The sequence below is a fragment of the Ptychodera flava genome, chromosome 21 (genome assembly GCF_041260155.1).
Source record: "Ptychodera flava strain L36383 chromosome 21, AS_Pfla_20210202, whole genome shotgun sequence".
In the NCBI taxonomy this organism is placed as follows: domain Eukaryota; kingdom Metazoa; phylum Hemichordata; class Enteropneusta; family Ptychoderidae; genus Ptychodera; species Ptychodera flava.
The window spans coordinates 16,111,862-16,124,832 of record NC_091948.1 but is presented as its reverse complement, the minus strand read 5'-3'; the positions used below and the strand labels follow the sequence as shown (position 1 = coordinate 16,124,832).

At 38.6% G+C, this 12,971-nt stretch overlaps 1 protein-coding gene across 3 annotated transcripts in view; it reads left to right on the top strand.

Moving 5' to 3' along the window:
* The first annotated feature begins 8,331 nt into the window (after positions 1-8,331).
* LOC139121545 (tropomyosin-like) overlaps positions 8,332-12,971 on the top strand; it is a 38,144-nt gene continuing 33,504 nt past the window's right edge. The window contains exons 1-2 of one of the 3 annotated variants that reach the window (XM_070686538.1): positions 8,332-10,350; positions 12,420-12,545. In XM_070686538.1, the coding sequence (XP_070542639.1) occupies positions 10,237-10,350; positions 12,420-12,545 (240 nt within the window). In that variant the 5' untranslated portion in view covers positions 8,332-10,236. The remainder of the gene's footprint in view (positions 10,351-12,419; positions 12,546-12,971) is intronic. The other 2 variants (XM_070686537.1, XM_070686539.1) reach the window with 2 other exon arrangements.

Below are 12,971 nucleotides of genomic sequence, written 5' to 3'. Positions count from 1 at the left end.
TGTCACCACAATATAGAAATAAACTTATTTTACCATTTCACAAACATGTTTATGATCATTTCATACAATGTTTTTTTCCAAAGACGTTGCTCAGTGACTGTTATGTGGATATATCTTCAAATTAGGAATGTGTTTAGGAACTGAAGACTTGATCAGAATGAATATTAACAGATGATGATGTTTATCGTGACTACCTGTCAGCACATCAAATCCGTCTTTCAGGGAAGGAGTGAAATACAAGTTTCAATTGTTTATTTCACATTAGATTTTTAAAAAGACTTTTTTTCCGAAATCAACATGTTTTACTGAACAATTCCGTGTTTTGGAACACAAGTTTAATTACCGTTGTTATCTCAAAAAACCTTTTCGCCGTGTGATGGCGCCTGTCCATAGTTCCCAGCACTGCAGAGCCGTTAGCTTGAGGCTCGTGTTACTCCCTTTGCCAGATATGTCCCGACATTAAAGGTGCCATAAAAACTTACAAAAGAGATGGATCGATATGTAGATGAATGATTTTCGTTTCACACACTTGTCCTTTGTACTATTGCCCAGAAAGACAGTCATGAGTAGCCGTGTTATGGTGAACTAACGTACTTTATTAGGGAGCGACCAGCTAATTATTCCAAGCCCCATTGCACACCATTGAGTAGCCCTACGAGTATGGCGAGAGTGTCCGGCTTTGGCTACGGAGGTGGGAGGCGGCGTAGCCAAAGCCGGACACTCTCGCCATACTCGTAGGGCTAACCATTGAGTAACGTTTGAGACTCGTATGTTCTTTGTGTTGAAGCCTCAATAACTACGATTTTTAATTTTTCCCTTTTCACTTTGATCAATAGATTTTAATCATATTCATTATGCTCTGAATTGCCACTAGGGCTCACTTTAAAGGAAGACTTTCTATTTTCACGGATATTCCTGTAGAGATGCCCTTTGGAACCCTCAAACAACCCAAACTGCCAGAATCTCAGGTCATGAAAGATAAGATGCGAAACTGAGTAATTCGCCCCAAGCGTTACTTTCAGTTCTATAACAAGAGAAACCATGCCCGTTGGATCAAAAAGGCCATTGTCACAGTGACTGTCGGTGTAGTAGAGCCCGGGGGGGGGGGTCCTGTCCTCGACTGGGGGACTTTGATCATCGGCTACGGTTATGTCCTGATGGATTTTTAAGGTTTGGCCACCCTATCACAAAAGTTGACGACGGAATGTTGAAAAACTTGAACTTGAAGAATATAAAAACTTGAAGAATACTTAGCGGAGTTGTCCATCCTGCCATGGAGGTCTATACCTCCATGATCCTACTACTCTATAGCTTGAGAGAAATATCGGTCTATAGTCTTGGTATACATTGCTCAGACAACTGCGAAATATTTTTTAAATAGGACCACACGCAAACAAGTGATCAAAGTCGGTTAATGTACACCAAACTTCATAGTGTCTTATTATGGATTGAAAGTACACGTAACAATTGCATAGGGCGGTGTAATAGCCACAGGCACTGATCGGGTGTCTGTATAACTTCAGATACACCACGACAAATACAACAAATTAAAACCCATCTGAAATTATGTAGCCGGCAGTCACATGCTATTTTGGTAAAGTCTGTAGTTGGTTTATCACTTTCACCAATCTTTGATCTACAACCGTTCTGTGGAGAAAATCATCCTCTGGCGTTAATGATAAAACGCCGTTTTAGAAAGTAGTGAATCAGGTGCAGTTTATCGAGGTGAAACTTCGCTCGTCTTTTTACAAAAAAAAAATATTTAAAAGATGACGTCGGTCGATATGTGTGTCTGTGAAGAAAGTAACACAGCGCATACAGGTGTGAAAATGTAACAATGAAAGCCATTGTCATGTGACAGTGTTTGCGCTGCATGGAAAGACCCTGCCTTGACAATGGTCATTCAATAAACATTGACACCTAACAAACCAAGAGGAGAGATCAGGTGAAGACATCGCATTGTATAATCCGAGGGATTTAGTCGCCGAGATCGACAGACTCATCATTCAACGATTATCCATTGTGGTTCGAACAAACGTTGATCCCTCTATGGCGAAGATTTAACAATCCATGAATTCAATGAGCAATCAATGCGCCAATGGTTTACGTAATGAAACTGGGATTTGGTCACATCAGGGCCTCGTTCCTCTCCATCCGTATATTGGGTAGGACAGTCCTTCTGTGACCATCCAGTCATGGAAGACATCTTTACATACGGGTCCTCAGGTGGCGCATTACATAATCCCCTATAGGTGTTACTCTTTTTTCAGCAATGCCCAGCCGTTGAAGCGTGAACATCCTGAAATACTAACTTGTCTTTTGTTTATTATTCTGTGTGATCGGAGCGTAAAAATGACCAATGGTATATTACCACGTCTCGTCGAAACTAGTCAGATTACAGGTCTTAAAATTTACCGTTTGTCTTTGTTGAACAATAACGAATAAACTTTTTTGCTTTAAAACAGTGGTATTAACATTCTCAAGAGATCACGTGCACTCTTTAAAACTCAGTTTTTAGACCTAAACACACGTCCTGATCTCGCGAGAGGTTGAACCGCATTGTCACATTATGGAGGTAATAGAAGGACATCTATTACCTGCGTGGTCATATTGACCTGGGTGATGGAAGGACTTTTGCAATAACAAAGAAAGTCGCTCCAAATCAGGGTTTTTTTCTGAAACCATTATATCATATCACTTACTGTTGCATACATGATATTGAAAGACATGGTCATAGACTTCGTTTTACATCTTAGCCCATCTATAACTGACTAATAAGTTAATTAAATTTTAATGAACACGGGAATTAGGACACCAATAACCTTTCCTGTTTCCATATATCTTAGATTAGTTAAAACCAATGCTGTGGAGAGCGACATGCCACATGACAGCCCAAGAATATGTTAATTTGAGATTACGATAGTCACACTGGAAATTAACGAATTGACGAGATCGACAAGCCCTTCCAATATTTACATCGGCGACACTGGAGTCTTGAGATGGAAATATGCATTTGAATATGCTCTTGAAATGAAGCAAATCGTCCATAACAAAAAGCAACACGATATCAACTCCCATTGCTGTAAATCAACATTTTATTTTAACATGCAGAGTTCGGACACACTTCTTTCAAATATAGTTTGAGAACACATCTGCGAAATCAAAATATAACAGAATCACAAGAAAATATACAAGACAACCACAAAAAATAACGTCACATGAAATTTTAAAATACACAAATCAAAAAGCAGAACTATTAAAATGACTGGATAAAAAAGTTTTAAAAATATACAGCGCAGAAGAAATATTACATTTGGAAGAGATATCGTTAAAAATAGACGTGCATCTAGAAACTGTGGAGAATTTTCTACAATTAACAGAACACAAATATTCGAACTGTGCATATGATTTGTTCATCAGTTCTCACCCTGGGAGGTTTGGTCCTCCGACAACATTTATGTCTTTCAAAGAAAATCGTCATGTTCATGTAATAGAAAGTCTACCTCCCTGATGTCTTACACTTACCGTGCGAGGGAAGGCGGCGTATGCCGATAAATTCACAGTTCTCTTTTACTCTCTATGGTCACACTTTCAGCAAACGTCATGGAATGCTTCGCATAACGCTATAGACCGGCATGCAGCAACATACAACACATCCGATTTAACAAACATGGCAGGAAAACGGCCCAAAAAACCATTCTAGACTCCCTGGCCGAACCAAAATATTTCGACACATCTTCATAAGTTCTTGGTCTGCTTCTGAAAAATTGTTAAAATACTAAATTTTCGGTTTAACAACATATTGTCCGCCCCTTGTGAAATAGTGTTTAAAAATTCAAGTTACACATATTTGTACGTTTACTCAGTGCATGTAGAATATTACGTGATCTGATGGACCAACTACAACGCGCAGTTACAGAAATTACTGGATAATAAAATAATTGATTCCATGAGGAAATTTCAATATATTCTCAGCTGAAGACATGTCACATTCAATTGAAAAAAAAATTATCGAGAGTTTTGATTTATAGGATGTACTATTTTTTGTCATTGAGAACATTACCAAACCCTGTTAAAACCTTTTAATGTTTCAGACAAGATTATACCTCATATTAACAGACTATGTATTTTATATTGTTTTTTTAAAGATTATCATAATGCATTTTCTTGAAAACCTGGCTGCGACTTCCTTGCTCTGAACCTCAACGGACCGTTTGTCCAATCGCTGCTACTGCTTTAATAGAATCTGTGTCTGCAAATGTTCTAATCCTTTCACGAGTCACGTACAACAAAGTGACCACGGTCCCCAGAGTTCATTGAGAAATATTTTAAGGGAAACGACGATTCAGGGACAATAAATGCTGTATTGCAACATCATCAAAATGACCGTCTTAAGGAGCCTACAGACCCTTGAGCTCAATGAGGAATATTTTAAGGGCAATGGCAATACAGGGACAATAAATATTGTACTAGTATTACCAACATTATTAAAATGATCGGCTAATATAATCGTTGATAAAAATGGCAACACACCAGTAAAGTTTAGTGACCTTAAATCGGCATACACCATTTTACAATTTTAAGATTTCTTTGAGCGTATAATATTTACTGTTCTTTTATTTTCTTCAAATATTCCTGTGACATTTTTTGTTCTTTGATTGTACCCTGAGCAAGTCACTCAAAAACAGTACGCTGCACTTGCTTCAAATGCGGTCATCAACATCGAAGGCTATTTCAGACTGTTAGTGTTAGTGATATCTGGTGAAGCCATCAACGGAATTCATCGGATGCTTGTCTAACTTGTCATATCTGGATTGGCCGAGGTGTTGTTTCTTTTTAAGTCACTCTTTCGCCATGGCTGATGCCTTGCTGCACAGTGCGATACCTTGCTGCACAGTGGATTTTAAAAAAATTCATACGGCATTTATAATCATATTTCAAAGTATTTCTCCAACAATTTCTCGAGTAATTCGGTGTGTTTCACGAGTTTTGAGCTGAGAATTACAACAGACATTTTTATTGTCGGTGTATGAAGTATTTGCTATTGTAGGTAATGTCTGCACCGGAAGAATTCGGAATTGTCTTATTTGACATATACGGCAAGACAAGGAATGCGTGGTCAGACATTTTTGAAATGTTTTAACCCATGTAGCAACTTGCGCTGCAACTACCTCAATGGAATAGTAGGATTGGTTAAGCCTACATGATGACGGGTGTATCTGCATGGAATTGCCATTACCCAAATTCGTATAGATTGGTACCCGGATGTTCATGTCGTCATTATAAGAGACAGCCGTCATCTTAATTCAGCACAGTCGCCTGTCTTCTAAAATTCTGCTCTGCGCCTATAGGCGCACCATAGACGTTTGGTATCTAAATACGTCTATGGTGCGCCTAGGCGCAGAGCAGAATTTTAGAAAACAGCGACTGTGATTTCAGATATTTTGTCTGTATTGCTGGCCTTGACATGTATACAAGTATTTTAAAGATTTGACCATGATATGGCTGTTCAATATGCACACAAAATGCACCATAGCTAGAGACGATAACCTCAAGACAAGTTCGAACCGCACAAACTTTAATTTATGTCGATAGAGCCTCCAAGCAGGGCGCCCACGATATGACACTATATTATGGTGTAATAATAATAACCATAACAGAGGACGCACTAACACTGGGAACTGAGATTAGATGAGCGTCAAAATATAACATCAGATGCAATGGGATGTACTTGTTGATGCAGTATTATTTTGTCTTTATGTTTCGTTTGAGAATTTTCATGCCGGCCAACTACGGCAGAATGTTTCTGGGATAAAGATTTCAACTTTGAAATTTTGAATATTTTGTTCTAAAAATGTTCTTACCCATTCTAGGCTATCAAATGATCCACTTCATATAAGAAAAGGTTGACTAACTAATGAACTCAAAACTTGATCTACTCTCTTGTTGAACGAATATTTTCATATTTCTAGATGAAGAATTAGTACAGTAGGTGTGAAGGACTTCCGTTTCAAGGGAGTGTGTCGTCAGAACTGCACCCGGAGGTCGTATGGGACCCATTCGACCAATGTATACAAGGTACATCGGCGATTGATAACATGTTTGTCATTATGTAGGCCTACATCGTAAAATTTAAATGTTACAGCAATGTTGACATGATGCATTTAGATATCGTGCACGAAATACATTGTTTATAAACAAGAAAGTCGCACACGCGCAGTTCCGACGACCCCCTCCCTTTAAAGCTACAGAGGAAGGAATACCGTCTATAGATAGATGGGGAACTATCGTGTTCAGTGTAAGTGACAAATAAAACGCCAAACTGTAAATATGAGGCCATAAACAGTACTGCCTATTGTTTGGTCGACAGTGTGAGCCAACAGCGCGGAAGGGGAAGTGAGAAAGCCAGCGTTAAAGTTATAAAAATGTCACGATATCACAAAGGAACAAGAATTCATATTTGCACATTCACGCGATCGAGACTTTTGATACAGGATGCTGTTACCATTGTAATAAGAGCATAAAATGACCTTACTAACATTTTATGCCCAGCAACACGTTTTAAAATAACCATCAAACAAGGGGAAGTACGATATGATGAAACAATTCAAGCAGAATATAATATATATAGTTCGCGCCTCGACATTAAAAGACTTAAACTTCTGCTCAAACTTTCCCCGGCCCCTGCGAAATCAAAAATTAAAGTCAAAGGTCACCGTGCAAAGTTTGGTACTGGAGAAACAAATAGCTCAATATTTATCGATATTTGGAATTCAAACTAGCCGCCATCCATAAACGTTAACTCTATGTGAGGAAAAAATAATTTTTCGATTTTAAAAAAACCTAACCAGTGAAAACCTAAAACGAACCCAAAAAGTTGTAGTATACAAAAAGGAATTGTAAAAGTTTGAACGAGTATCAGCAGAAAACATAGCGACTCAGTTCCTTTGAAAAAGTGACCAAGTTAGCAAATTCTTTGATTTATGGAACCTCAAAGTAGCTACGAGGAATGATCTGTATTGAGTATTATATTTGTCGTTGTCTTCAGTGCTGATTCCATCTGCTCAGTATATAATTGAAGTTTTTCTTGGGTGGTGTCGAGCTGAGAGTTAAGGTTCTTTATTTGCTTCGTGAGTTCCTTATTTTCTTCGGCGGCCTGCAAAATACAAAATAATTATATAAGATGTGAGTTACAGTGATAACCAATTGTTGAAATTCCATGTAAAGCTGTTGCTTACAGTCAGCAACCATTCTTGATAGCAAGTAACGAGAAATGGTTTTTGAGTACGCCTTTAGTAATCTATAAACTCTCTTTTTCAGTTTTTAAGTCAAAGGCAAGACCTGTGCATGTTCTCTATTAATTTGTTAAAGACAGTCGTCGAGTCGGACTGATGGAGTTTCCCTCACACTGTATCAAGGTGTACTAAGTTTGGATATCTCGGGCATTTCGGTCCTGATACGCCAGAGAGATCCTCTGGATCCTAAACCGAGGTACCCTTGAAGTGGCTACCTTGACCTAATCACTAAAAAAGTCGATGCTGGCAAATAATATATGTTAAAATTATACCAACATGTGGAGTCACGACCCTAAGAAATTCATTAACTTTTCAGTTCAAAGTTTCACATCAACAAAGTTAATTGCCTAAATGTACATAAACTCTGGCAAAAGAGGCTGAAAGTGGTCAGATTAATTTTTATGATGGTACCTAAAGTTAACATTCAGAAAAATTGAAATTGTCGATGGATTATTCACATGCACTGTCGGATAATTGGATGACGTAATTCCGTATCCCATCATGTACCTTTTGCACGCGAAGGAATGTTTGTGTTCTGAAAGGAAAGAAATAAAACACGTAACTTGTTTTCTATGTAATTTCAATTTTGGTAGATGTCGGGAAACAAGACGGGCGTATAGCACGCTTCCCTGGGTCCATATGCTGGTTCTTTATGATTGTCGCCTCGGTATCCAAAGAATGTCAACCAACATGAACCCTGAGTGCAGAGCCAAGTCTGCACAAGTGCTTCAGGAAAACAAGGCCATGAAATGTCATTCGGGTAGAAACGAAGATGCCAACACTACAGAATTGTCACATCTTTGATAATACCGCCGGTCAAGGGTATAGACTTGTGTAGAAGGAATACGTTAAAAGATATAAAAGCAGAAAATATAGACACGTTTCTGTCTTCTCTGACATCGGTAGGCCATTGGGAAAAATATTATTATAATTTGCCTTGACATCAGCTGCTATAACGCCATGTTTATAATGAAACCACCAGACTTGCGGAGTGCAGACGCGGTATCTGCCATATATTATTTAAGATGTAAATGCGCAGTTTAACCAGAGGTTTCCGCGGACTGTTTCCTGGCCCAGAACAAAGGGACTTTAGAATAATACGACAGCTGCCATTGTTTAAAAGGATTAATTTTTGGAAGATTGAATGGATCTGCAAAATCAGGCTAAGTTTATTCAAACAGCTGTTGAATGCATGTGCAAACGGCATAACGACTGACCTATCGGCGAGAAACCCCAGGGAATGATCCGACTGTACTGCCTCTTGGTTCTGCAATTTTGCTAATATGAAATATCGAATTGGCGTTTGGTAATCTGTAACAGATCGTCCTATTATGAATAGTTTTGCATTATGTTGATGAAAAAAAATCATTTTAGACAGATTAAGGTCTTCTGAATAAGTTGCACGCTGATTTATTTAACAATATCTCAGAAACATATAAGATCCTTGGATGCAACAAAAATAAATGCACATGTCTCAGAGAAGTGGGATAAAAGTTACGTCATTTGCGTGTGGCATGGCCAATCCTTTGTGGAGGGACCATGGATGAGGAAAATTGATAATATGGCATTCGTAGTACCAGTGGATTTTATGTACGGCAAATAGGGGTTATCGATCGGAACACGCAAAATTTCATGTGGACTCCGTCATTTGAAAGAAAGCTAAGCTTATCAATAGCAAATGCAGACTAATTTGTTATCAGAGATTGGTGAACCTTTTGAACTTCTCGCACTTTGACTTCCAATAGATACCACAGACCAGAAAGATCGGCCAGACCGCACTAACCATGCTGGTCCAATATAAGCTACGTGCAACGTATACGTATCTGGTGCTACTAGTGCTAGATAATTGAGAAATAGCTTCTACTAGCACTCACTGTGAACCGTGAGAAACTCTGCACGAAAGTAACATGTCAGGAAAAGACTGCATCCAGATGTCCACATGTCTGGAGCTCTCTGTCATACTCGTTCTCCAACACAAGAGCTCCCAGTGTTCAATTTGTTTGAGTAGATATTTGGGATCGCAATTAGGAAATGACTCCTGTGAGAGGTCAGACAACCGGACGATGACGTCATATTGGCCGTCTGACTCATTAAACATGATCATGACAAGAGACTGTCAGCCCAACTCTTAGAAGACTTACACTGATTTCCTGGGCGGGTATTTTTCCCCGTTCAAAACACTCCAAGTAAAGAACGACAAACACATAGATATGTCGAGTGTTTTGTTTATGATGTTTTTAATAGTTTGCGATAGTTTTCTTTATAAATCTGAGGTTACACTGAGGGTATTATTTAGTCTAATAAAAAATATGCCATAGTTTGACGCGTGGAGCTATTTATCGTACTCTGCCCTAACCATGGGTGCGTACAGGAGATTTGATTTTACGTGTTTGAAGACACAAACCGGCGATGAAGAAACCAAGAGCAATTTTCGCATAGTTTGAATTCGATGAAATTGGAATACCAATTTGTTCTTTGCAATGGCAATGAACTAACATGCTTAAAAGTTAACCAGGGATGGTTGAGATAAACTTTATGAGGTCTGCAACCTTCATTTTCGGTGTGGGCCTCTATCGCAGCTCGATATGACTTTCGTTACGAGGTACTCTCCAAATAAGGATGGCTATGTTGCTGACCGTGGCGAATCGGCGCGTCGTGATGGTAACCAGACCCTCGCTATCACCATGACGTCATCGCGAAGATGGATAAGTTACACCGCAAACAGGACATCCGATTGGTCGCTGCCTGGTCCATGTGACCGGACCCCTCTTGCTCATCAAATAGTTGACCGAGAAGAACCCACTACCATCGTAGGCACCAATTTGTCAGACAGCACTTTCCTGCTCTCTCCCATCACTTCGACATTCCAAGTGACGACTCGCTTCGCCATCTTTGATTATCTCCTTCTTTTTGTGGCAGGTTTTAGCACTCACAGATCACCATGGAAATCATCAAGAAGAAGATGCACACCTTGAGGGTGGAGAAGGAACAGGCTTTGGATATGAAAGACCAAGCCGATGTTGAAAAGAAAGCAGCCTTGGACAAGCTGGAAGTTGTAAGTTGGAGTTAGAAAATTCCAGAAGTTATTCAGAATTCCTTACATACTTGTCTTTAAAATCGCGGAGAAAATATAGTTAACGGCGAAATCCAAAAGTATTTGATCATTCAACTTTTGATCTGTCATACGTATGCTTTCAGTTTCTTAAAACGTGTAGAAATGTACTTATTGGAGAAATTCTTACCCTCTCGTTTTAGTCTGGTAATGTAGTCCAACCGTTGTAACTTCTTACATGTCTGACATCCGTCCGAATACGCTGCGAAGTTTTCGCTTAACTCCTACAACGGCAGCGTTCACTTTCATAATTTTTTAAGATATGTGGGAATTCAGATGAGTTAATTTACACTGTTTGCTGGAAAAGTTACTTGTAGGTTTTATCTGCGAAAAAAATGCACGTTTAAGAGCTGGCCGTAATTACAAATGAAGTCACGTGCATAAACCATTTCGATAAGTTTTACTTTTTGGAGAATGTGAAAGATTTTCTGGAATATATCAATGGATTGTAAATTATTACAGAGACAAATGCTATTTTGCACAAATCTCAAGGGCCACATTTTTTTACCAAAGAAAACTTTATGGTAATGAGATATCAATTCTTCGCATATTTCAAAAGTTGAAGGTCCAAGATGGCGTCTTGGGATGGACTTTTACATCTCAAACATATGGTGTAGCAACGGGTGGCCAAATATAAACGTCGAACCAGAGACGTCGTTGATTGTACCATTTTTGTAGTCTTGAAAAATGCGCTACAGAGGCACCGAGAAAACTCCCCTCACGACAACAGTGGCAATGCAAGACTTAGTTTAATTAAAATGCCAAGTTTCGTTAGAATTTGTCTAGAACATCTCCGTTGTGTTGGTATTAGGATTTGGAGCCTACCACAACAAAACGAAGGAGGTGTTCTAGACGATGTTATAAAAGTTGGCCACGCCTTGAAAAGAAGACGTTCTTGATATGTGTTTTATTTCTTTAGAAAGTTATTAACTCTTGCCTATCGTTGAGTAAAAAGAAAAAGTCACAATGGAAAGATAATTTCCTTCCAAGGAATATGGCACCGCAAAACTGACAGTGATACTTAGGGTCAGACGAAAGGTCATTCATAAATCTGAACTCAACAGGTCAATTATCCAAATTTAAGTTTAATGGATTGTTTTGTGATTGGAAAATTGAAGTGATGAATTTTTTGAAATTTGCTGGTGGTCTCGCAGATGGGCTATTTATTATTCTTGAAGTAGAAATATTAAGATGTCAAAGCTGTCACGGTTTGACCCCGAAGTGCAAATAATACTTTAATCACATGATACTTGCAGCGGTTCGCTTTTTGATGACGTTTTCGGGTCATTAAATTTTAAGGTCATCGGAAGATGGATTGGAATTCCGCCGACATGTTACAACATATTTTAGTCATTAGATTCAATCATTGTAAAGCAACACGGGTGCATATTACAATGGCTTTAATTGCAATAGATACCCTCCCAAGCCTTGAAAACGATAGCATCGAATGTTTGCAGCAAATAGACTCGATTGCAATTGGACTATTAACATGATTAAGCCAGGTAGTTGTTATCCTATTTATACTTTTGAACCGTTTATAAAAACTTAAGACCACGCAGCAAAAACCTGAATTAAAGAACCCCCATGTGTAATAGCTGAACTTTACATACATGATCGACGTCGCGTCTGTCAGTTGTTGTGACTTAGAATGTTAAGCCATGTTGAGTTGACTTTATACCGTACCGGTACTCTGAGCTCGAATAGATGAGGACATCACGTGCGAACGCCACGGAACGCGAAAACTAAAAGCAAAACGATATAGATCAAATACTACAAATTCGCATGGAACAAAAGACGCAAACGTCACGTTTAGAGAGAAACAGAGATTATAATTGCCACTCTTAAAAACTGAAAGAGTGAGTTTATAGATTACTAAAGGCATACTGAAAAACCATTTCTCGTTACTCGGTATCAATAATGGCTGCTGACTTCAAGCAACAGTTTTACGTTGAATTTCAACAATATTGGTCATCACGGTAACTCACATCGTATCGTTATTTTGTATTTTGCAGGCCGACGAAGAAAATAAGGACCTCACGAAGCAAATAAAGAACCTGAACTCTGAGCTCGACACCACCCAAGAAAAACTTCAACTATGTACAGAGCAGATGGAATCAGCACTGAAGACAGCGACAAACGTAAGTCTGTCTGTCTGTGTATGTATGTGTGTGAGTGTATGTATATGTGTGTGTGTGTGTGTGTGTGTGTGTGTGCATATATGCTCGATATGTGTATATGGTTGAGTGTCGTTATCTCACTCATGAATAGCAGTAGTTCTAAGTGACTCGTGAAAGGTACGAATTCGCTAGATCGCTATTGTGGTGATTTTCTTGTCAAGATGTAACTTGTGAAGATCAAATCAGGAACGCATCATGCGCGATAACAGGTCGATTAGGCATTGTTTGTGATGATTTTCCTATTATTATCATAAAAGATGATTATGGATATTAATAAATCATTAATATAAATGTTACAGAAAATTAAAACTTTTTTTACAAACAATGTCGTCTACTTTGTGTAAATACCGTCCGGAAACCCCATAATTGTGATAATTATGATATTAA